General features: G+C 37.6%; 1 protein-coding gene across 4 annotated transcripts in view; it reads left to right on the forward strand.

Annotated features, from left to right (window-relative positions):
• Positions 1-26,528, forward strand: part of RBMS1 (RNA binding motif single stranded interacting protein 1) — a 147,397-nt gene that overhangs the window by 106,893 nt on the left and 13,976 nt on the right. For 3 of the 4 annotated variants that reach the window (XM_032115271.1, XM_032115269.1, XM_032115273.1), the window contains exons 4-9: positions 1-92; positions 11,311-11,468; positions 14,593-14,672; positions 23,258-23,373; positions 24,254-24,303; positions 24,394-24,487. In XM_032115271.1, coding sequence (XP_031971162.1) covers positions 1-92; positions 11,311-11,468; positions 14,593-14,672; positions 23,258-23,373; positions 24,254-24,303; positions 24,394-24,487 — 590 coding nt within the window. The remainder of the gene's footprint in view (positions 93-11,310; positions 11,469-14,592; positions 14,673-23,257; positions 23,374-24,253; positions 24,304-24,393; positions 24,488-26,528) is intronic. The other variant, XM_032115272.1, reaches the window with a different exon arrangement.

Genomic DNA, 26,528 nt, shown 5'->3' on the forward strand with positions numbered 1-26,528 from the left:
GTTATGGTTTTGTTGACTTTGACAGCCCAGCAGCTGCTCAGAAGGCGGTTTCTGCTTTAAAGGCCAGTGGAGTCCAAGCACAGATGGCAAAGGTGAGTTAAAATAACCAGCTTAACCAGCTAATTTTTACAATGGGTTGTGAAGGGGAGCAAGCTTGTACATTGGCACAACAAGGGCAGTGTGGACTTTCCAGTTGCAGAGTCCTTTACAGAGAGCACAATGCTCAAGCCACGTGATTATTGAGGTAATAAAATGGAGACTTATGACTGCCATATCCCAAATAATCTCAACTAATGAAATAAAGAAGCATAATATTGTAAAGTCTCCAAACTGATCTGGTTGCATTTGTCAATTTATTCATATTAGTATTTTCCATCAGCTTCATCAAAGAGAAGTTTATCAATCATTTGTAAGATCTACAGCAGGATTAATGAATTGGTTTACAGCACAAAAGTATGAAAGGTTTCATAGATTGTTACTGAGGTTAGAAGCCTTGTAATTTAGGGATGAATTTTTAAGTATACCATGGCAAAATTTAACCTTTGAACTTTGTTTCAGCCCTTCTAGTATATTTTCTGCTAATATAAGTAAAATTTGAATCTGAGCATTCATGATAGATGTCTTAGCCAGCTCTTTGATGACCTATTTCTGCATCAAGGCAAACCCAAGAATTATTGAAAAATAACAGTATGAGAGCTATCTTCTTTTCCTCTAATTTTTAATGAACCTTGCCTCTGAACCAGCTTATTAGCCAAATGTGATCTTCAGAGCAGTGCTCTTTTATGAAATTAGGGAGACGATACATTAGTAATGATATTGTCATGCGTTCTTGTTGGGTCAGATGGCCTGGTTCCAAAAGAGAGCCATAAACACATCTACAAATTTGTTAACCAAAGAAAGTATTACCACCATGATCTGCTGATATAATTTTGGTACCTCTTACAGCAAATTTAGTTTTAGTTTGAAAATTATGTTCTAATTAAAAAAACCTAAATTCTAGTAATCTCAGAGGCGTTTTTATGAAAGTAGTCAGCTGCAAATCTAGCAAATCTTTTATAGTTATCCATTAGGTACAGATTTTTTTCAGATGAGATATTTTCCACAGCTTCTCAGCTGAAGAGAACAGTTAAGCTAACAACATAAATGTCTTTGGATGGATTCCAGGGCAACAAAATGGAAACCATATGCTTCATACTTAATGCATGTTTCATTACAGCCATGACACAAACATACATGCTTACTGGAAAATACTTGGGGTTTTTTTCCTTTTATAAGGTTTTATGTGTGCTTAATTTAATGCCTTTTATTTAATCTTCAGGTTCTAGGTGATCACTTTAAAATATACCCTGTATTTTTCAAAGTTCTGTCTGCCATCTTATGAATATGATATCTAGGTAGGTGGGGCGAAAAGAGATTTTGAAATAATGTAAATTCATTTTCTTAATGAGCTTTGATGTCTGATTTTTTTTCTTGAGTAGATGGAGAAGCTCTAATAATTAACTATAGTAATCTAATTAATAGTTTCTTAATTTTTTTCATAGTATATATTTCTGACTAATTTCCTCTGACAGTTGCAATATTGGTAATACTTCTTTTTGTCAGCATTAATGAAGAAATGTGCACCAAAATATCCTACAGTTTGGGGTATTTTTCTGACCCTGTGTCAAGCATGGTGACCTGTGGGAAACCTGTAACTATGAGGTTTGCCTTCCAGTGAAACTTGTTCTGCTTCTTAACACAGAGAGTGTTTGAATTATTAAAAAGACCAACCCCAAAACCAACCCAATGAACAGTACTGCAACAAACAGTCACTAGTGACTATGAGTTTGAGTGCTTTGATTTTTGTCTATTTTGAGCTGTTGGATTTTTTTTTTTTTTTCCTGGGCAATGGTGTTCTCCTTTTGTCTGAAAAATCCTGTCCCTACTTAGATGCTCCAAACTGGGAATGGCCGGTCACAGTTGTTTTGGCAAGATTAGTAAATCAGACCCTTCACATGCAAGACACTATAAAAGTTTGTGTATTTATTATTTTATCCTTTTGCATGCAATCACCTGTGCCATGGAGTGGTGGTCCTGCAGTGACACTGCTCAGGCTTGAGCCTTAGTGTCACAGAGAAGGATTTGAGGAGTTTCCTGGCTGGCTGGGCAATCGATTTCCTTACTGACCACTGCAGCTGCTGCAGTTTCAAAGAGGAAATCCATGCCTATTGTCATGATTTATCCATGGGAAGGTGTTGTAATTACTCTGTGCCCAGTGTGTCAGGAGCAGCACAGCTCCTCAGTGCTCTCAGCCTCCCCCCAGATGTGGTTCCTGACCCGCAGCAGCTGAAGGGGGAGGAAAATGTTATTGCTGAAGCATGTTCTGACTCTGGCTGCCATAAAGACCTTCTTGCAGTGTCCTGCTTAGCTCTAGTTGGGGGAGTTAAAAATTACATCAGCAAGTTCACCTGCAAATCCTGCTTTAGTGGAAGTGGTTCAGATTTTTATACATTAAAATTTTTGTTGTTTCATAGAGATAACTTCAAATTACAATTATATTATTTTTTAAAATAATAAGTAGTGAACTACATTATTATTATTATTATTATTATTATTAATATGATTTTCCTATCCACGGGGTAAAAATCATGCTGTATTTTGCAGTCTGCTTCCAAGTTGATCTGACTTGAGAAAAATCCCACTTGCTATGTTTTGCTGCTGCTGAGCAGACTGGGAAGGCCCAGAGCCCAAGATATGGTTTCAGGCCAAATCCTGCCAAATCTGTTCTGGGGAGAACTTCTCCATCACTGTTGCTGGAGAAGTTGAAAAGCTCTGACCATTTTGTTTGTAAAAAAAGTCATGGTTGCTGTCAGAGTGATTCTTCTGAGAGCCCTCTTCACTTCCCACCACCCCACAGGTAAAAGGGAGATAACTCCAAGTTTCTGCATTATTCAGAGCAGACAGAAAGTGGCTTTGTGTATAGGGAGATAGATGCACACAGAAAATCAACTATGTCTTGGTGTTTTGAATGGAGATTTAAAATAGTGAGACTCTGTAAGGATGTTTTAGAAGTGGTGAGGTGTAAATGCTATGGACATATCAGACACCTAAATTCTCGTAGGCTTTTGACCTTGAGGTTACATAAAACATTCAAGTCACTGCTTACACCAAGTTCTGTCCCATCAAATGGTATTAACTGAATTCACCTGTAGCTACTGAAGCAACTGTTTCAGGTTGAAAGTTGACTTTAATTCTTATTTTCTGGATGTAAACTAATGTGTAAATGTAAAAGGTAAAAAAGAGCTACTAAAGAAGAATGGTTAGTAAAACCCACAGTTCTTCTCATCTTTCTGTCTAGCAAACTTGAAACAGGAAGAGAATCATTGTGTCTGTAGCTCAGATAAAGTCAGCAAGAGAATATCTGTATTATACTGACAGCAATGTAGAAGTGCACAAGCCAGCTAGAACAACAGTCAGCTCAGACTTCACTGAGTGTTAAACAACTCCCTTTCCTGTCATGGCAGTGACATTTGCACAACCAGGCTGTCCATCTCCTGGTAGGTTGATAGATTTTTGAGATAATAGTGAAAGGCGTATATCTACTGAAACTGATCTACATAAGGAATTACCACTTTTTGCAAAGAGCTTGCAATGTACTTCAGGCATCACAAGAAGGATTAAAGTACATTCTCACAACTGAACTTCAACCATGTGTTTAAAATTAGTGTGGTGTCCTCTCTTTAAAATGATTTGGCCATCCAAGTGCAACACAGCTGCGATGGACTCAATGACCCTGATTCTCCAGACTTTGTTGTTGAAGACCTTGTCTTCTCATGTCTCCTATTCTCTCTGAGATTTTTGGTTCTTCTGTATGTACAGCTTTGCTGTAAGATAGTCAAGATAATTTGTAACTTAAACTATTGATATTTGTTATTTTCCAGTTCGTGTTTTCCTAATTTTTTTTTTTTTGCTTTGGAAGCATAAGGTTACCTTAAGAAAACATATACTACTTACAATAGAAGCCCTGAAAGTAGTCCATGGACATGGAAGATTTCTGTGGTCAGTGAGACTTGTTAATTTGAGCTAAGGAATGCTGTTCTATGTACTAATGTGCATTTTTGTGGGAAGGCTCACTGTTTATCCATTCGAAGATTTCCCCAGAGCTGCACATTTTTAGGACTTAGGACTTCAGATTCATAATGTTACAATTTCCTCCTCCTTAAAGTCTTCACTTCCGCTGACACAATGAAGTGTGGTCCTGCTTATTTGTATTGGCTGTCATATTAACATACCACTAAATACTTTCAAATATTTTAAACTTGTGAAAAAAATTAGGGCTGTCTTAAAAATTGTTTCTTATTTGAATTGTGTCAGCATAACAATGTAAAGGATGTTCTCTCATCACATATTGACTTCCACCATTCTTAAGATACAATTTGTGTTTTCTGGAGTGGTCTACAGGCCCTCAAAGCATCAGAACAAATTCTGAAACTTGTTACATGGGGGTGGGTTTTCACTTGTGTTGAATATGAGCCCATTGTCTGAGTTGATGTTGATCCTCTGGAGTGCAGAGATGATCCAAATTTGCAATCTTTATACTTTTTACTCCTGGTTACAACGGCAGAAGTGGGATGTACTCTCCACATGCAGGTAGCTTTATCTTTCTTTCCTAAGTTTTTGTACTTTAAACTTACTCTTGGTGACTTTTTTCCAAGTGTATTTGGAAAAGATGAATTGTCACACTATATAAAGTGTGAACTTAGGGAGGGAAAAGCTGCTTAGCTGCTTGTCCTCATCTGTGTAACAGAAATCAAGGCTTTTCCACAGCTATTAAGTATAATGTATTGAAGGCAGCTCTTCCTTTATGTTGCTGATAAGAACATGGTTTTGAGTTAGCAAAAATGAAAAACGGCTAACTTTTTTGAGGTTCAGTAATGTATTGCTCTTAGTACTTGTCTACACTGTGACAACCTTCTGGATTATTAAATCAATTTTCATTTCTACAGAGCAAAGTAAGAAAAATAGTTTAGGTTACCATGGTAGCTAGTGCACTTAGTCTAACTGGAGAAGGTAGGCAGGTTGCAATTTTTTTATTCTGCATCTGGGCTTCTGAATGCCAAAGAACAGATGACAGGCAAACTGGAGCTAACTCAAGCAGATTTCTACAGCAGTTTTTAGCAACTGTCTTGTAAGAAAAGTTTTCTTTTTGCCTAGTTTGTACTACTTTTTGTAGGTAATAGTATTAAATCCTACTTTAGCAGATTTTAAATAAATACAATAATTTTTTCTCCTTATATTCATAAAAGTTCTTAAAAGTCATTATAAGATAAATTGAAGGTAAGCCAAATTTTGCTTACCTGGGAGGCAAATGACTATCACTTCAGGAACTGCAAGTGCATTAAATACAGTTAACAACCACTTCTCTTGAGTAAAGAGCTTCAACTCACGGAAGTCTTACCTCAGTTGCTAAGTAGTACTGTGGCTTGTTCTGACAAGGGTCTGGTGCCTTCTTATGAACGGTGGCAAGCTCATTCAGTGCTCCCAGGGAGTACCTTTGTGCCCTTCTGGCAAAGGGAAAGCAAAATCGTTGAGGAATAAAAAAGGAATGTAGTCATGCAGCTATAGTCAGATTGATCACTATGCTTATTGTAGTTAAATTCCTCTTCTTAATACAGATGTGCCTGTAAAAATAAATTTAAATGTTTAGTGGATTAATCATATGCAGTTCTAGAGAACAAGTGAAGATTATGGTAGTGATTTTTCCCTGAATTGTGTTGTTAACATTCTGTGGTCAGACAGTGTTAAAACTGTGGCTAAAACAGACATATTTCAGTGAGACACTGGCCAATTGTAAATTATGAAGTAGTATCTATATGAAGGCAGACAAGTATTTAATTCCTTCCCTATCAGCCAGAGGATCTTCCATGCTGTGAGCAGTGCCTAGTCACATGTTTCTGAATGGCTATCTATTCACTCTGACCTTACACAGAGCAACAGAAAACAGATGTCTTAGCATTTTGCCAAGTTTCTTGCTCTCAATTTAGGAACAATTCCTCACGCACAGGGAGGTTTTTGTTAATTTCTTTCAGATGATGGTAGAGCACTTCACATTATGTAGGAAGCCTGATCACCTCTTTCCACAGAAATAAATACTAACAGTTGATCATTCCCATCACTTTTATAAGAAATGCCATGTCTTAGAGTCAGCTTATCGTGTGAGTGCTGTAAGAGCTCTTTGGGAAAAAGCAGCCTGTTACTCTGCAAGAGCTTTGCTCTGCATCTTTCTATTTTTACATTCTGGTAGAGAACTTCTGGAGACACAGCTAAAGGTGTTTGGTGAGAAAAGACTGATAGAAACTTGACGACTTGCATTGCTAAAAACAAGACTTGCTGGTTTCCTCAGTAATATGGATATTACTGAGTAGCCTATGAATTCCCTGACATTGCCCATAATCTGAAGATGCTGAGCAATTTCAGCATCTTTCAGGATCTGCTGAAGGTTCTGTTAACTGAGGAGAACCCTGCAGGAGATATGAAGACACTCAAATTAAGCTGTTTTCCTAAATTGTGTAGACTTAAAAAAACACCATTATATTCAGTTGTTGATATGTTAATGGAGGCTTACTGCCCAAAATTAGGGAACTTCCCACTGACTTTTGATCATTTCCATAAAATAGTGCAAATAATTTCAAGAGATTTAAGGTATATAAGGTGAAAGTGGCTTATACCATTTCATGGGTTTTAAGCAGAGGAAGAAACACCTGCCTTTAAATCACTTAGAATGATTACAGTGTATAGGCAAGGTTTGAGCTATGTTGGAAGGTATTTTTGCTGGTTTCACTTCTTTTTTTTTCTTAATTCCAGAAGAGGAATTAAAAACTCAGGTATCAAAGGAATTGTTTTCTCTTCTGAGACAGAATAGTAATAACCCTGTGAATTAAGCTATGGTGAGACACGTTTTGGTAAGGAAGAAAGTCACATAACTCAAGGTATTAAACTCCTGCTTGCCAGAGAGACAGAGGGATGAGTTAAATAGTTTGTCTTTCTCCTAACTTTCTGAATTTTATCTGTTAACCTGTAACCATTTTCCATGCCAAAATCTTGTATAATGGCAAACATCTGTTTGTACAGTGCCTTTTGTGTAAGATAGCACAGAGATGGAAGGAGAGTCCTAGTTGTGGCTGCTATTTGGAAGTCAGCTTGGAAATCCAGCATGTTCTAAGGGGAAGGAACTAACTTGCTGCTTATGAGTTCCCAAAACATACCCAGACAGCTGTTTCAAGGTGTCATAGTCTTGTGGACATGACAGAAGCTGCATGGTGAAAGTTATGCAGAGGAAGAGAGGAGGTGTTTCACACATTAATTGGTAGAAATTTTCCACTGTCAAACCATATAGAATTTCAAATACGGTCTGGAAAAAGTTCAGTCTCACTTTGCGTCTACTCCAACAGTAGTAGAGGTTGCAAATGAGTGTTGTAAATGAGCCCTTTTGAGAACCAATGGCAATCTCTTTCTTTTCCTGAAAAGTGAAGAAGTGGATTAAATTAATCTGTCCAGACCTAGTTGGACTTGGTGATCTTTATGGATCCCTTCCAGCTTGAGATATTCTGTGGTTCTGTGATTCATCCTTATTGCTGAACTGCTGCTGCTCCCCAGGGTGGCCGTGGGCTTGCACCTGCAGTGCAGATACCACCTCAATGCACTATGGAATGTGTTTGTTGGCATTTCAACTATTTTGCTGGAAGAATTACAGATGGAAGAAATTTCAACTTGTATTCCAGGATTTCAGTGAGACATCCTCATCTGTTGGCAGCTTTTTTGCTTTTTGTTTCCCTCCTGTGCCTGCTATCTTTGCCAGTTCTAGCTATGGACGTGTGTAGAAGTGCCTTCAAACTCCCCTTTGTCTGCTGTGGTCTGTGTGTTCCATCAAAGGATCAGATCAGAAGTAACTGAATCCCTGCGAGTATTCAGGCAGTGCTAGACTGATGTGGAGAAAGGGTCAGGAAAGCAGAAGTAAGTCCTTTCCAGTCAGCCATTCACCATGTACCTGACCAAAACCCAACAATTAATAATGCAAAATACAGATTGTTTCATGGGCCACAAGTAAAATTTTTCCATCACAAAATGCTTTCTGTTCAGAGAAAACAATTTCCTTAGAACAGTTTCCTCAGATGCACTTCTTTTTTCTCTTTTTTCCCAAGTGCTTTGCAATGTGAGTTAGTGGTGAAGTTGCTAATATTCTTCCAAAGTGGAGTATTGCCTTCCCTAACAATAGTGTTACATGATTTTATGGCATGAAGTTTTCTCTGGTAGGTGGATAAATACAGGAATCTAATGCCCAGCATGTGCAGTGACTGGCAGCAGGCCCCTGTGCCCCTTTTGGCAAGGAAACTTATGGTCTCATCCTGACTTCAGTGCCAGGATAATGTGGGAATCTGGTAGCCCCTGGGCTGCAATAGGAGCCCAAGAAAAGGGGAGTGTGCTCTACCCAGTTACCTGAAATGTTTCTCTGACTTTCTGCACCTGACTGAATTTCCTTCTCTGTTGGGTGATTCTGAATGTAATTTTTTTTTTCCATGTAAATTACACTTTTACTACTGTGAACAAAATGGTGCCTTTTTTATCTTCTCAAGTGTTAGAATTTTTAATGAGAATACTTTTATAATATAATTAATACTTCCTGTTATTCTAGAATAAAAACATTAGGAAATTAAATAGAAATATGCAAGGATTCTGACTTTCCAGCTGATACACTGTTTTAGATTATTTAGGGAAGTTTTAGGATATTTGCCTGCAATGTATTTTACAGCCTATAATAATAAATAAAACATTCAAAACTTTTCCTTTCAAATATTAATTGGAATTTCAGAAGATCTTGCTATGGCTACAAGTGCAATTTTGTAATGCCTATGCCTGAAACCTCCTATAAAGCTTTTGCTAATAGAACTCATTGCAAAAGGAAGTTAACCCTACATATCTCAAGGTGCAAAACAAAATTGCCTAATGCTATCTAAGTAACAAATCAGTTCTAAAACTGTGAAAGCTGTTCTTCATCTCACATTCCTGCCTGAGGAAATTTGAACTGAATGTCAAGATGTAACTACTGTAATACTGCCCAGCAAATAATATTAATGTCAGCTCTGGCCTCACAGTGAATCCATTTTCTTCTCTTTTCTTTCTGTTGATGTTTCTAATATGAAAAAGAAGTCAGGTATCCTAAGACAAGATCATTTGCACCCCAAACTTGTCTGTGTACTGTATAGATTCAGTATTATTTTGGAAGGGGGATATCTCCACTAGGTAACAAAAGAAAAAAATTGTGCACAGTAATCAGATGCCATTTGTAATGGACCATAAAGGGGCCAGTGAGGGCAACACACTTGGGAGCTGGAAAAGTTTGTTTTGTAAGGTGTGTGGGATTTTGGTGTGGCTAGGAATTACAGTCATACCAGTGGCAGAGGCATGCACATCAGGAGGGTGTAATGGAAGAACATTTCTCTCCTACAGGTCTTTTATTCAAATTTCTTAAAAAACCCTTGTGGAAAACTTCAGAACATTAGCTCTTTTGAACTGAATGTGAGGCTTGGGGTAAAAATGCAAATAAGTAAATGTTTCTCAGCCTAGAATTTGCTTCCCAATTTTTAATTCTTGTTAGTTTTTGTAACAGGATAATTCCTTTCTCTGCCTCAAAGATGTGACCTCCCCCCAAGCCCCAACACTCTTTTTTTTTTTTCCCCCCTCCTAGGGAAAACTAACCCAAACTGAAAGGTGATATCCAAGATAGCAAGATATAAAACTATGCAACATGCTAGTAAAAGTACTGAGATATTATTAATATGAGGGTGGTTTAAGAACAGATTGATGCCTGATCTGCATGAAAAGATATCACCATCCATACAGTATAATCACTTTAAGAAATGCTTTAATGGCAGGAGGAAAGTGCTGTGGTTTTGTACGGTTTTGTTTTTGTTGTCTGGTTTGATTCAAACTTCCCTGCAAGCCAGTTAGCCCTCTTGTACAGAAGGAGAATGTATTGTGGACTATGCCATCAAATATGTTGGGACCAATAAATATGTTGGGACAATGGGCAGAAACTGATGCACAGGGAGTTCTACCTGCAAATGAATATGAGCTTCTTTACTGTGCAGTGGCTGGGCACTGGAACAGATTGCCCTGAGAAGCTGTGGAGCATCCCTCACTGGAGATACCCAAGAAGTGTCTGAACACAATCCTGTGCAATGTGATCTAGGATGACCAGACATGGTCCTTTCCAACCTTACCCATTCTGTGATTCTATGAAAATTGTGTATGTTTCAGATCATATCACTACTGATTCCAGAAAAATTCTGCTGAATGTGGGCATCCTGCAGAGACTTCCATTTATACCAGAGTCACAATGATGACATCAAAGTTTCACACAACTTTAAGGGCCAAGTCATGTCAATCTGTGTAGGTTAAAAATGTGTTTCAGTACAGAGCATGGCCAACAATCACCAGCATGAAAGAGATGCTCCCTAACCACAGCTGGGAAATCTGTAGACAAACACTGAAAATCACCAATTTCAACAAAAAGGTTTCTCTGAGGTGTCATTTCGTGTCATGTACAGAGATCACACAAAGTAGTGAGTAGCCTAAGATCAGGAGAATGGCAAAGATGTGACTACATTTGTCTCCTTCCTAATTGCTCATCTCCTGGCTGCCCTCCTCTCTCATTTTGTCTGTTTCTAGAGAAAGTTTTTGGAAGACTTTTGTATTGTCTGAATGCATCATGTAAAAGTTTGGTGAAAAGTCAAAAATGTTCATATCTGGGAGGAGACAACAGTGTCCCACTCATTCCTGTGTCACCCTATTCTTTTGGTATTATTATGGCAATGTGCAGACTCTTAAATGCATTTTCTCATTTTTTCCTCATATTATTTTCCAGTTGTCATCCCAATCTTTTCTCTTAATTTGCATCTGGTTTTCTTAGTGCTTTCCACCACTCTTGCATTTCTTGTCTGCTAATTTCTTTCCTTTATCTCATCTTTACTTTTTTTTTCCTTTCAGAAAAATTTGAAACGTGGAGTTTTAACATGGACTATAAACTGGTCAATTATTCACCTTTATCTCCACTTAAAAATGTTGGTGTCAGCAGTAATAGGAGAAGGGGAACTTTCTCAGGAATGCTGCAGGCAGTGGCAGAAGATGGAGGTCACTAATACTAGAAAGAGCAGCCTTTACAAAGGGGCCTGAGAAGTAAAAATCTGCACCAAAAGTCATATGTAATTGTTTGTTTTAAATTCAAAATGTTAGTGGCAACAACAGTAACAATTGGTTTTAATTCTCTTTCAGCAACAAGAGCAAGACCCAACTAACTTATACATTTCCAATCTGCCTCTTTCAATGGATGAGCAGGAGCTTGAGAACATGCTGAAGCCCTTTGGGCAGGTTATCTCTACAAGGATACTGCGGGACTCGAGTGGGACAAGCCGTGGTGTTGGCTTTGCAAGGTACTTCGGTGGTGTTAGCCATGCTGGCAGCCTTTTTCCTTTGTTTTGATTGAAAAGGCAAGAATAGGTGGAAAAGGCAGAAATTAATGAAAATTATAAAGTTGGTAAAGAGAAGGGAGATTGAGATGGAGTTATCCAGCAGGGTTTTGTTAATTCTTCCTTTGGTAAAGCTGTGTCTCATCTTGCTTAGGTGGCTAAATTTAAATGCATTGCTCTTACTGAACAATTATCTAGAATAAGAATTCACTCTAAACCACTTCCTTCTCTTTTCTGTACTTCTCCTTTCTCCTCTATCCCTGAACCAGTAAGCAAGAGTTACGTGATGCTTCACAGAGACTTGTCCTGTGACTTTTCTGGCTTTTGAAGTTTGAATCCAAGTCAGCAGACCAGAAGGAAGAACCTTCTTTCCCACCCCCACTCCTTTTTTTTTTTTGTTTTTCTTCGTTAGTTCCTTGGAGAAAATGAACTCATCATTGCCCTTTGAACATCAGCCCTTTGAATTTTCAGGCTCATTAACATGATGTCAACTGGGAAAGAAAATATTTTTATTCACTTACAGTAAATCTCATCCTAAAATATTTGTGTGCTAAGTCAAATATCTCACCCCAATCAACAGAACGAGTATTTTCCATAAATTAGTGGATACCTCCCAAATATTCTGTCCATATGAGTCTACTTTTTCTCAGTTAATGCGGTTATTTTTTCTGGGATCTCTTCATCAAAGTCTTTTCTGTGCTGCTTTTATTTATCTAAGTCCTGTTTTAAACCTAATATAACAATCAAAATTTAGAGGCTTTAAATTGAAGGTTTCTATTATCAAAAATAAGAGCATGCTTTGAGCAAAGAATTGGGATTCTCAAAATATGGTGAAAAATCTCTGTGAAGTGAAATTCCAGTAATTCAGATGTTCAGCCAATATTAAAATAGCTCTGTATTTGAACAAATAGCAGAATCTAAAATTAGTGCACAGAAAAGAACTGAGCAAATTTATCTCCTGATGAGGCCAAAAGGTTTAGAGGTTGGTTTTCCTGTGAGTTGGCCAGGGGGTATTTCATAGCACTGTGATTTCTACTTTTCTCTTTTTTTAAATCTCTCCCCCATAAGTGCCCTGACGCCCAACTTTATATGCTTGTCACACTGTCCAGTTTCAAGAAGGTATAACAAAGGAACAAATTTAGAAATAATTGAACGATATTCATTATTTAAGAGTGGAAAACCAGCAGGTTTGGGCTTTGCTAAAATTTCTTCCTGTCCCCTTTAAAAAAATCAACAAGTGTTTGTCATATTTTTGGGGTAAAATTAATTGGACATTTTAATTTCATTCATATAGCTGTGTTTTATATGTAGCTTTCACTTTTTGGTACTGTGAAGGGTAGAATCCAGTAACACCCACTCTAAAATTCAGTAGGCATTTTGAATTCATTCAGTCTCTTCTCCCTAAACTTGTTTACCACCTCTACCTTGAATCAGTGTTATGGTAGGAAATATGAGAGGATATATTTTTTCTAACATAGCTGGAAGTGTTCTAGAATCATATGCAAAAGTCCAAAAGACTTGTGGGTATCCAAAACCTCACTTGTATTGAAGACATTAAAATAGATAGTTTTAAAGTACTTCCTCAATAGTTTCTCTGTTATGCATTTTATGTGTTATATATACGGGTAAAGTTATTTTTATATAAATCTTTATTTATATACATGCGTATGGTATACGTAAGTTATAGGATAAATATTGCTCCTGTATCTAATTAGAACTTCTTTCCTGCTGCAAGGTGAACATTTTTTTCTTGTATTGGAAATTTTTTGGATAAATATTAATTAAAGTTAAAATTTTCCAAGAAACCTGTAGACATTAAATAAATAATTTCTTGCCTTTGGGAGACTTTTATTAGTTTAATAGGGAGTAATGTATTTTATCAAGTCCAGACTTGAGTCTGAAACTAAATTATATTGTTTGTTTCATGTGAGACAAAAAAAAAATTCGATTTCTTTCATCCTGATTCAACAATCCAGAACTTCTGAATATTCTCTAAGAGATATTTTTTGAATCCTTAGAAAAACCTCTTGTTCAGTGTGGTATTTTGGTGATTTTGGTTGTTGTCTATGATTGTATTTTGTCAGCCTGTGCAGAAAGGCTATCATAATTAAAAAGATGCCAAGACTTACTAATTTTTAGTCCCAGTTCTTTGCTGCTGAGGCCATTGGCCTAATTTGTAGGTATGAATTACAGAACTTAATGAACGAATGAAAAGAAATTATCTGTACAATATTAACCAAACATAATCTTGCAGACAGCTGCAAAAAAATGTTCTTCTTTTAAAATAAATTTTGTTGTACTTGCACATCTCAGTCGTTCACTGCGGCTGAGTCCAAGCTGGCAGTTGGGGCTGACACATACAGAGTGCAACATGAGGGTGTAGCCGCAGCCTCCAGAGCCACTCCCAGGCCAGCAGGACCTCTCCAGCTGTCTGCCCAGTCTGTTAAGTCTAGATCTGACAGCATGAGTGCACAAACCTGTTCAAGATTTTGGATACATTCTCACTAGCCATCACAGCTGTGCTGGTATTGGCTCCTGTTTTGAACTTGGAGACAATTAAATAAGAGCCAGGTGCATCATTTAGTGGAGATGATGTGTATAAGCTAAAAGTTGCCAGGTCAGTTTGGGTCATGCAGTCAGGCAGGTTTATATTTGAGTTTATTACTCTTAAACTGCACAGACAGTTCTGAATCCTCTCTGAAAAGTGGCGTTAACCTTTGCTGTGTGCAGCATGGGCACTAAGGATTCAGTTATGAGTGATAGTGAGTCAGTCCTTCTGCTTCTTTCAAGACAACAGAGGTACTTTATCCAGCTTGGACAGCTACAGTATAATTTCTGAGTAAATAAGAGTATTATTTTCAGTTTGGCACTGAGTTTGGTCTCGGAGCACATAAAATTTTAATTGAGTTTGGCTTTACCTTTCTGAAGTTATATGTTCTTAGAAAACATCTTCTCCATTGTTTACACATGGGAAAGCAAGCCACAGCAGTGAAGAGAGAAAAAGCAAGAAATATGCTTTAAAAAAAATCACAAACATGGGAATCTGGTTGAGTGTTTAATTTATGTAAATTATTCTTTATTTTCTTAGGATGGAGTCAACAGAAAAATGTGAAGCAGTGATTGCTCATTTTAATGGAAAATTCATAAAGACACCAGCAGGAGTTTCTGGTATGTTGCATGTATTTCTTACAAGATGTATGAATAGGTTATTGCTTGCATGGTGGAAGCCTGTTACACTGATTGTTGTATCTGGCTTCTCGTTTAGAGGCAGGCTTATTAAAATTAAACTGTGTCTTTTTGGATGACTGTAATGCTTGCTTGGAACACACTATATGGCTTTTCTGTTGTAAACCTTTTCTAGGAATCTAGTAGTGTTCTCTCCTAGAAGAGAAACAAGCAGCTAAGATGCCAGCTATGTACAAATTTACATCCCACATAATCCCAGTTGAAGTGAGGAAACAAATAGCAGTACGAGAACAGAATTTGGCTGATTGTCCATGGACAGGGCTTTTTTCAGAGGCAAAAATTGGCTGGTTTTGTCATCTGTTGATGATTTTTTTGAAGTATTAAAAAAAAATATTTGCTTAGAAAAAAAAGGAATCTGCAGCAGTGCCTGGCACAATCGTTCACTGGGGAGCTGCGACTCTCAAGTCAGTGTAGGCTTTGAAGTCCTTCAAGAAAGTGGAAGGAGATCAGCATAGAATGCTGCTTCTAGAAATATTGTGGAAGGCAAAATTCAGAGAAGGCTTAGTACAATTTTGTTGTCACACCAAGTTCCTCATCAGTTTGTCTGCTTTGTCAGCACTGTTTCTAAGAGACAAAATGTGTATTCCATGAACACTGAAGAATGAGGAGAGGAAATTCAGAGCTGCTGAGTAAAATAGAAAGTAAAGAGGACAATAAGGAAAGAATACGTGCCTGACATTCCAGGCAGCTTTCAGTAGGCATTTTATTGAGAATCCCAAGTGGGAATTTTACAAATTACAGTGTTGATGTGGTTGCTGAAGCTGCCTTTATCCCACTGGTGAAATGTTCTCTGCAGCCAGACCCTGTCACCAAGGAGGAGGAAAGTAGCCCTCGGCAGGCACACAAGAATGCAGCTTGTTTAGTAAAACTCCAAACATGCCTCATCCCCGAAAGATTGCTCCAGTTTGAGGCAGTCTGTGCTGCTGTAAGGATGGAAAATGCTTCAGAGTACAGGAAACCACTCCCTTCAGCAAAACTAATCTAATGCAGTATTTTGACTTCCCTAGCCTTGCTTTTGCAGGCCCTTTGCATTGGGATTAATTGCTGAGATTATTATTTAGTTAAAACTTTGTTACGAAGTTTTGGTAAATTTAAGTGCACTGTTGCATTTGTTACTTTAGTTGTATTATTATTTTGACTTCATTACATTTAGTAAAAATGTTACAGCCTGTCTGTGTATCAGCAGGCAGTAATGACACTAAAAAACTGTAACAGAAGCTCCTATTAGTGCTTTTTAGTCTGTTAATTTTTATTTTCACTTGCATTCTCCTTTCTCAATGAATGAGCCATCAAGCATGTCATTGCTAATCATGCTCTGTCTCTGGTGGGCCATTGCTGAAGCTGGAGTAGCACCCTTACATGAGGAGGTTCAACCAGGCAGAAATAAAAAGTTGCTGCATGGAATTGTAGAAACAATTTCTGCAGTATGAAGGAAACAATTAACATAAAAATGTGATGAATTAGGGACAAGAAATTTGCACAGAACTGTCCATTGTCTGAAAGTGGAAACTAAACAGGGGTCTCAAGATGTAATGCACCTCACAGGCTTGAACTCCTAATGCTTACTTTGCAAAGTAGTTGTCCAGGCTCTCTGTCTAGAACAGGTAAAGAAAAACACACCTCCAGAGACTCTCCTTGTGGTAACAAAGGGTGTCTAGATCAGTCACTCAGAAATAGATAACTCCAAATGTCTGGAAGTCAGTTAAGTGAGATGGGGTCTCACCTTCCATGATACTGAAAAAGAGATGAATAATCAGGTGCATAAGGGACTTGTGAGAACCTTCGTTTTTAAAGACTCTCAATTTTGTTGTATAGGGTACAGCCTCTGTTTCCATGCTGGTTCTGTGAAGTTTCACAGCTCCTTGCAAAGGTTTTTATGGAGTTCACATTCTTCCTGGAGTTCCATACCACATAGCAAGCCACCTGTCCAATAGTGCAGTCTTATTAGAGAATTCAATTTATGCATAATACCATACTGCAGTCTGCCAAAAAGTGGCGCAGCCATGAGGCAACTGTGATTTTGGACTACCTGCACAGAGAAAACTGGATGGTAGTGGGAAAGCTCTTGAACAAACAAAGGTTAGGAAACTGCTTTGAAATAGATTAGCAACCATTGGGATTATAAAGGATCAAGTTCAAACACATGCAAAACAAAATCGTAGAACTGGAACTATGTTTAAATTAAAACATTGTGTCCTAGAAACGTGGCTAAAATCAGCAAAGGGGGCTGGCTCTAAAAACACTGTTATCAGGATGAAGAGGGTAGGAGAGATGGGCCTATATTGAAATAGGTGTGGGAGGAAGAACATTTGTTCAACAAAAACACACTTTCATAATGCAGCTTTGTTATTTTAACTAAGTTTGGGTTTAAATGGAAGAATGGGTCAAACAGTTATAGAAAGCATAGGTGAAACCTCCCCTGGAGCATGAGAGGATGGAACAAAAAAACCTCTAAGAATCTGAGAAGGCTGGGGATTAACACAGGATGGTCACAAAAGTGTCAACTCTAGAGTTAGGTGAGTGACTGGGCATTGATGATGCTGAGCAGGTTAAACCCAGATGTAACTGGCTATTCAGGCTTTATTTAGCTTAATGAAATATATTCAATATTTAGTGTGTCCTTGTTTATCTTTGGTAAAGAAGAAGAAAGGTTAGCTCAGAGAGCAATTTGAAATGCCCTGCAAGTTGGTATAATCCTGAAACTCCTAGAAGTGATGCATTAGTTTCACCATTTGTTGTTGGGGTTTGTCCTTTTTTTTAATGTAGGTTATTGTAATAGTTGGTTGTGTTTTATGGACTATGACTTCCTTTCCATTTTGTCACCAAAAACCAAACTCAGAACTCTAATTTTTTTACTTAATGATCTTCTCAACTGAATGTTTATTATATGATTGCTCTAATTTTAAAGTAACTTTTGCATTTAGTTTCACTTTTCTCCTTAAAGAACTATTGCTTTCAGTTAAGAATGTAATATTTAAAGCTTTTCTATTCTCCTGTGAAATGTATGTGTCATGACGTGCGTTGGAGGACACAGACCAGACTGGTATAAAGAGCCAGGGTGCAGCAGAGGAGCAGTGAGAGCAGAGCAGCAGCATACTTAGCCTTCCTCCCCTGAAGATGATACTCAATGCTCACTGTCTTTTAGTCTTGTGTTGGATCCGTAGTGATTGTAGAAATGATCTTGTGGGCAAAATCTTGAAAGGCGTCTCCTCCCAGTCACAGTAGCATGTAGCTGTGTGATGATACATGAGAATAGTTATGTAAATAACTACCTAAAGCAGCTGTGCTACAGAATGTGTAAGGTATGTGTAAGTTTGACTGTTTGTCTCTCTTTTATTTAAAATGAGAATACAGAAGTTTAAAAGTTGCAGAAGTTTTATGCCTGTTCTATAGGCTTTATGGATTATTTAATATTTCTTTTACTGAAAAAGAACTAAGGTGATTTTGGTTTCATGTGTGTAAGGTAGAGAGCATTTTTGCTTCAGGAATGGCTGGTTATGGTGATGATGCAAAAATCAAAACTTATCCATGACCCACCCCTCTCTTCCCACTTAGGATAAAGATATTGGTCACTCCAGTTCTGTTTTAGGGAGGAAATTGAGTGTGAGAGAGCCCTGCTCCTGCCTGTGTTCTTGACTAGGATAGGAAGAGGTCCACCAGGAATGATAGACCCTACTGTTTGAAATTACCTGGTCATGGACATCTCTCTAGTGCGGGTAGGAGTGAAAATGGAGCCCTGATGTAGCTGCCTTCTGTCAGTCATATTCGAGGGTTTTCTAGTTTCTTACCTTTACAAAGTATCCAGCACTGAACATCTCTAGTGAATTTAAGCTGCTTGACCATAAATTCACTTTTCTTTCCATTATCTTTCACAGGTCCTTTAGAAAATAGACATGAACCACAGCCTGAAAACTGCTGCTACAGGGTGTCAAGGGCTGCCAGTGCCAGTGTCACTCCTGGTTGTCACATTGAAGGCAGAGGGGCAAAAATTTCATTGCTTAGATCAAGACCCTGAGATTAGCTAAGGCACCAGCATTGTAGGTTTGATCCCTGTATGGGCCATTCACTTAAGATTTGGACTTGGAAGGGACCCACAAAGATCATTAACTCTGAATGTTTTGTGAAATCCGTGAATTAGAGGGTTTAACTGCTTTAAAATTCATAATTTGCAATTGCTGCTTAAGTTTTAAGAAGCAACATAGGAATAGAAAAGAAAAATGCTTCTTAAAACCTCTCAAAATATCCTTCCGTGACAAATTATTAAACTTTGTATAAATTATTAAAACAGTGTAATCCTGAGCATTATGTTTAAGTGAAGACTAGGATGGTGAAGAGTATAATATTTAACTTCTCCTTAAAGATACAAAGCTACCCTAATCTTAGGTTGCACAATTTCTTTTTTAATTCCTTTGGCAAAAGTTTCTAGCTGTACAGGCTTGCTCTATCATTAAAGTGATGTTTTAATGTCAGAATTCATTAAGTCACATATGCTTTGCACTAGAAAATAGGTAATGAAAGTCTCTAAAAGATGCAGTTTAATTGAAAACTGACTAAAAGAATAGTATTTTTCAACTCTCTTGTATTTTTTAGTAACTGAAAGCAGGGTTTATTGAAAAGTTGATAAAATTAGCCATGTAAAGTCAAGGGTATAAACACAAAGTAAAACAAAGGACATCAGTTTTGTTCTTGCATATATGGTATCACCTGGTAGCTATCTGGATAGACACTGAACAAAGACAAACTGAATTCTAATGTGCAGATGCACACAAAGTGTCTACAAGGAAGACTTTACTCTCTGGACTAATATTGCATTCACATCTCTCTTCTTTAAAAACATTAGCCCTAGAGGAGGGTGATTCAGGGCAGGACGAGATGATCAGCACTTTCCACACCCAAGTTTTAAAGCCATGACCTGCTGTTGAAGGCCAGGAAAGCTCATGGTTACATAGCTGCAGCTCAACAGGCATCTGCAAACCATTGGCAGTGTTGGTTTTCATTGTTTGTCAGAAGCATGGGCATGTTAAACATAGGGTCCTAGCTGAAAAGCTGAATTCCACTGTAAGTCATAGCCTTTTACATCAGGCACCTCTCAGCTGTGAATGCAGCTCTGAATATTTGTACACTGCCTTGGTTTTGTGCATACAGGCAAGTCACTGAATGATTAATGATCTGCTTCATCACTGGGCTTGCATAGTTCCCAGCAATTAAACAATAAAAATGACTCTCCCTTCCTTCCTGGACTACAAAAGATTGCTTAACTGGTCTGTAGGACTTGTTGGAGCTTTTTGTTCAAATATATATCTGTTATATGCACACTCTTATGTGCAAGAGAGAGAATATGTTGCATATTTGTGAAAAATATAAGAAAAGGTAAGCTGGAGAAATAAAGTTCAGATCTCATTTTGGAGAGAGTAAGGTCTATGTTCATTCTCTGGTGGGAGGGAGATCAGTAGGTCATACTTGGCTCCCAAGAAGGTTTATCTCCTTCTCGTGACCCTCCCTCTGATGACCATCAGTCGTTGTGTTGTTGCAGGAATGAACACGGTGCTATTCGGGTCACGTGTATGGAAGAGCAGCCAAAAATTGCAGTTGGGCTTTCAACTGGAGCAGTCCCCACTGTCAGCTTTCAGATCTTGAACCAGGATCAGGGAAGGCCAATGCTGTGCAGCCTGCTCACAGCAGCTGGTGCTATTAAGTAGATGGTCTGCACTGGGCTTTTTTACGTGAGTTGGAGCATTCACGGCATTTGGCCTCTTTCATGGGTGCAGTGAGGAGCAAGGGAAGGTGGAAGGTCAGAGAAACAAGGGTTCCCATGGCTGGATCTGTGTTCTGTAAGATGGAGCACTAACTTCTGTTCGATCACTAACTGATGGCTTTTTAAATGTTTGGGTTTCTTCACTGCTGCAGGTTTTGGATATTACATATGCAAAATCCAGTACATGTGTATAATTCTTCTTTCATTTTTTCTTCTTCTTTAAATTTGTCGGAGTATTTTTACAATGCAACACAAAAGATCATTTAAAATGTAGCTGTTTTCAGTTATCTACTAACAAAAATTTCAGATTTATTCTTAAAATTGGGTTTTATGAACATTTTATTCAAACAGTTGGACAGGTTTGCTCTGATTTTTTTTTAAAAAGATCTTTATGTTGAGACAATGATGGGAAATGCAAGCACAAATAATGCTTTCAGAAAATTCTTTTACAATTCATTGTAGGGATTTTTAATGAAAGCATAATGCAGCTTTAAATAAAGCATTTACTACCTGTGAGTGCTATAATACAGAATGACAGGGCTAGAAACCTTTAGGGTTTTTCTGATGTCTTTCTGTACTGTTCTCATGCCAGTTTCTTTTGACTTCATCCAAAATTTTATAGTGTATATTTTGGAAGTCACATATGCTCCCCACAAAACTAGATTTTTTGAAATAATGCATAAGTGGCCAAAGATATTCAAATTGGGGAAGAGCTTTTTTTCATTTAAGGCAGTTAACTTCAGTATTTGGACTTCCTCTCTTACTGTCCAATGGATTTTTGTTTTCCTCACTGTGTAAAATCAATCAAAATAATTTCAGACCAGAATCTGACAAATTTACCCATACTGGCTAGCGTATTCTGAGATTACCTCCTCCTATTTCAAGAGAACTGTATGTGGACTAAAATGCTATGTGTTGTGACCAAGGTTATTGGGATATAGCTTTTATAAAGCAACATCAAATTATCCATCAGCATATTAACATAGTACCTTTTTGCCCCAAATGTGTTGAAACAGAAGTTGCTTCACATAACAGAAGACCCCAAAGTAAAACTCAGTTCTGGGAATGCCAAAAATCCCCTCAGAAATGCAAGGTTTGGAAGACACTATTTTCCAGTTTGTCTCCTACTTTAGGGTTTCTGTTATTTCCTTGTTCATTTACTCCATTGTCCATAAGCCTCTTATATTTTTCCAGTGTCATTAGCCTAACCTTTTCCTGGTTTATTTTATGATTGTAGGATTTTAATTACTATTCTCTATAGGATAATAGGTTTTAAATTAATTTGGTTGTCATGTTTAATGTTATAGTCTGACTCTGTGTAACAGCAACAGGTAGGGGAGGTGCAGGTCTCTGACCTGTGTGGTCAGTGCTGGAGATGAGACAGGGAACCACCCACCAGTTCTGTCTCCCTTTTTCATAGAGAAGGCTGTCAAAAGGTGTGTCATTTAGGAAGTGGATATTTTTCCAGTAGAACCAGAGCTAGTGTTTTAGGTGTGACACCCAAAGCCAGGGATGACTTGGCCATTAATGCTCATTTTGTGCCAAAGTTTTAAAAGTCAAGCTCTTTGCAAGGTTAAGCATCTCTGAGGTTTTCAATACCGATCATCTTTTGCAAATGCAGGCAGGGTGAAGAGACGTCAGCACTCACCATGGTTATATTAATAGATTTTGTTGAAAATTTTTCTTGGGGTTGTTTTTTTGCAGGTGGCCTTCCCACCCCACATGTTTACTCTGCATTTGGAAACTTACATGTTTTCAGGTCCAGCCATGTCTCATGAAGATGTTTCCAAACAGAGAATGACTGGAGGAGTGTCATGGTAAAGCTTAGACAGCTCATGCACCAGGAATTATTGGCAGAGAAGCGTTTACATCCAAGTCATAACAGTGATTCCACCCTGTGATTAGGGAGGGTGTGGTGTGATGCAGCAGAGCTGTGCTTCAGCCATAGGTACTTGGAAACATGGAAGCTGGTAACAGGGAAAGAAAGAATATTATGCAAACCTTTCCATTGCTTCAATTCTGACATTAAAAATAGAAATAATGGTCAGGATTGTATTAGGAAAAATAATAATAACAGTAACAATAAAAAATAATAAAGTGTGGTGATACTGTTTCATGGCAGTATGCAAAAATCCGAAAAGTACAATCTTAAAGAATATCTGGTTGCATTGGGTGTTCTTTATAGAGCAGAGATAAAATGGGAATTGACAGTTGTGGCATTTTCTCAGTGCAAGGTGTCAGGAGATAAAGGTGCCCACTCTCCCTTGCCAGCTGGAGTGAGTGGATGTACTGTGCCAGCTCTTCTGCCTGTTCTGAATGAGTAAAACACTTTCAAGTTTTGGGACATTACTGAAACCTCCAAGGGGTGGGGAGAATATGTTATAGACCTTTGGCCAGATTTTTTCTCTTCCTTCTTTAGATATACTTCCAAAGAGGCAAAGCTCAGAATTCTGATGGCAGTTCTTGTTCATCCCCAGACCAAGACACACATACTCAGGATATACAGACCATGTTTCTTTCCAACAGGTTTTACAGCAGTAGTTTACAAATCAAAGATATAAGGCATTCCAGATGCTCTGTTTGTGTGTGGCAGCTGTCCTTGTGCCGTGCAGAACAGTTGTTAATGCTGTAGTGCAGCTCTGTGTTATTTAACTGTCATATTTGGAATATAACTTAAAACTATACCTCCTTTGGAGAGTTGAACACCTGTGTATGAGTGCTACTTCAACTTATTTTTCTTCTTTCTTCTCAGTTCCTGCAGAACCTTTATTGTGCAAGTTTGCTGATGGAGGACAGAAAAAGAGACAGAATCAGAATAAATACATACAGAATGGAAGAGCATGGCACAGAGAAGGCGAGGTGAGACTTGTAAGTCCTCCCTTCAAGCTTTAGTGTGGGTGTGCAATAATGAATACTTAGGAAAATGATAGGCATTGAGACTTCTTGGCTTGGGCCTTTGGCATATTAAAAATGTGCAAGCAACTCTTACCTGACAGTTTGTGTCTCTATAAAAAAAACACTTAACTCTGTCTTTCTTCTGAGGAGAAAAAGCAAAATGTGAAATGCTGAGTCCTATCTCATTAAAGTGGACAATAAAATCTCCTTCAACTTGGTCAAATTATAAACTTCAGCTTTCTCCTATTATTAAACTACCAGAAACATAACTGTGCTTACATGCAGTAAATAATCCTTTGATGTATGCAACACTAAAATGCACATCACTTTCACAAGATTAAAATAGTATACCAGTGCCATGCAGCATTATTATTTTTAGTCAACAGTTGTTTTAATCTTTAATGTTTGAGATAATAGTTTTGCAGACTTACTGTGGTTAGCAAGCCTAGACACCTCATTTGTATTAGACAGGAAAATTCAAATGTGCCTTCTTGAAAAACTGCACTCCCCATTCATTGTTATAGTTCATATATTGTAGGCAACACCCTAACATAATCATCTGCATGCCCTGAATCTCAAACACACACATGTTCTTTTAGCCAGGTGTTTAGTAGATTGCATTTTGTTCCTTGTGATGGGAACATGGAAACTTGTATTCACAGTCAATATCGGTGATTCTCTTCACTATATAATTACTTCTGTCAATTAACCTTTCCTTGAGTTATGGCAATAAATTATTTCAATACAAATTTTCAGTTAAAGATGAGACAATGAAAGAAAGAATAAGAGAAATCATTTACAATTAAAATTAATTTTGTCAACTCTCTGTTTTACACCTTTTTTTTTTTTTAAGGCTGGAATGACACTCACATATGATCCAACCACAGCTGCTTTACAAAATGGGTATGTTGAATGGCACACTAAGAAAAAAAATGTTTGCATTATGAAAGATGCACAGAACTGGCATTTAATAAATATTTCTGCATTTTCTAGATTTTATCCATCACCCTACAGTATTACAGCAAACAGAATGATTACTCAGACATCTATTACGCCATATATTGCTTCTCCGGTTTCTACATACCAGGTTTGTATTTAGAACTTGGTAGCTGAAATGGTTCATTATGTTTATTTATCAATTGTTACATCTGGTTTTACAAGGTCTCCAATAATGTTTCATTTTAATGAAGTGGCCTCCTTGTGCTGTACAGCATGAAAGTGACAGCCTGAAAACCTAAGAGTTTTTGTGTCAGGAAGCAAAGTGATTTAATGAGATCCTGGTGTCTTGCAAAACCAAGTCTCCAACTTGTGCTGATGGCTGAGGGATTTATAGCCACTTCTGCATTTTATGTGAGATTTTTTGTTGTCTCTCAGTCAAATTCTTTTAATGCCAGCAGTATATCTAAAGTAATGATTCTTTATTTAAAACCTTATTGATTTAATTAAATTCATTTTTAAAGATATTTTTCCATGCATTTTGAGCTTTTCTCTGGTTTTTTTTCAGAAAGCCCAACAATAATGTCTTATGTAATTGTACTAAGAAGGGTACAGAATTAGAGAAGGAAATTTGAAAAACAGAGCTCAGAGTTCAAATTACCTCAGCATTCAAATTCAGTGGTTTTATATGAGGAGTAAAGCATTTAATAGCCTAGCTCAGTATTTCTAAACCAAAGGGTACTTTATTTTGAACAGTAAATTAAAACACAAATTGTGGACATTTTTGGTTTTAGAGCCCAGTCCAAAACTTTCTGAAGAGGGATTTTGATAGGTGCCATCTTGAGTCATCACAAGGGATATTGATATACAATTCAACACGTGGAGAAATTATATGGAACACTTTTAGTACTTTGATGTAGATCTCTTAGGAACCCTCAATTTTAGGGCATCATACATTTCAGTTTACAAACAACTTGCTTTAAATACAACTAGTATGGCAGTCTCAGATATGTGCTCTGTAATTACTGCTTAAGACTTGCCAATTAAGCCAGTTTACGCTAAATGATGAGCTATTTTGGCATTTTACTGTTTAACACATAGATGGAGTAAATAGCAGTGACTCGGGTCGTAAATAACTCAAACTCATTAAATTTAGAAAGTTCTTACTTCTATATGTCGGGGAAGGAGAAGAGGCTGTTTATTTTCTAGTGAGGGAGACATGCTGAGCTTTCTAACGTCCTGTGTGTGTGAATGAATATGGAAGGGTGTCTAAGGGGGAGACAGGAGGCTAACAGAGACACTGTGGGCCATTTTGTCAGCTGTCTCTTGCAGAAATTTCCATGTAACCTTCAATTCCAAGTGAGGAGGATGAGGAAGAATTGTCTGGCATTAGTCTGGAGATCTAATGCCACTTCGCACGAGCAAAGTGCTGCATAGGAGTTAAAGCAGCGTTCTCTGGTGTGAAGGGCAGCTGGATTATTTTTATATTAATTTCTGAGGTAACTTATGCAACACGATGTTTGCTCTTGGCAGACAATGCTAGATTCTATTTTTCAGTATACTGAATCATTCTGCTTGGTACTGCATTACCTCAGAAATTACAGTAAGTTCTTAGCCAGAAAAGTATTTCAGCAAAATTATCTACTATTCTGTATTAAAATGTAAATTATTTATCAATATAAGACTCTCTGATATTCAGAATCCAGGTAAAAATTGGAAGTTGGCATGGAAACATACTGCTTAGCGATACAGTATTGTTTTTTGGGCTTATTGAGATAGGCAGACCACAATCCGTTATGTTTCCAGAAATGTAGTTACCAGTATTATGATATACATGGCATGGAGCTTAAATTATTGTGGATGGAGTTATTAATATCATTATGCTTTAAGTGACACAGTAATTGGAATTGAAATTAAATTGAAGTATTTGTATTGAGGAGGAAGGAGGTTCTTGGCCAGAAGAGTTTCACAATTTGAGTATTAGTCACATCTTCATTACTGAACCCTTCTCACTGAAACCTGCAGCTTTCTGTCTTCTACACAACAGAACATATCACACTAGCACAGGTTATTATTTTTTTTCTTTGAGGCATGGTATAACCTGCTCCTAGATTTATTCTTATTCAGGTAAACAAATTTAATCAAGTTTTGGCTAGTGTTTGTTTCTGCAACCCCTGTGTACCCAAATGACT

Source organism: Corvus moneduloides, chromosome 7 (assembly GCF_009650955.1).
Source record: "Corvus moneduloides isolate bCorMon1 chromosome 7, bCorMon1.pri, whole genome shotgun sequence".
Classification (NCBI taxonomy): domain Eukaryota; kingdom Metazoa; phylum Chordata; class Aves; order Passeriformes; family Corvidae; genus Corvus; species Corvus moneduloides.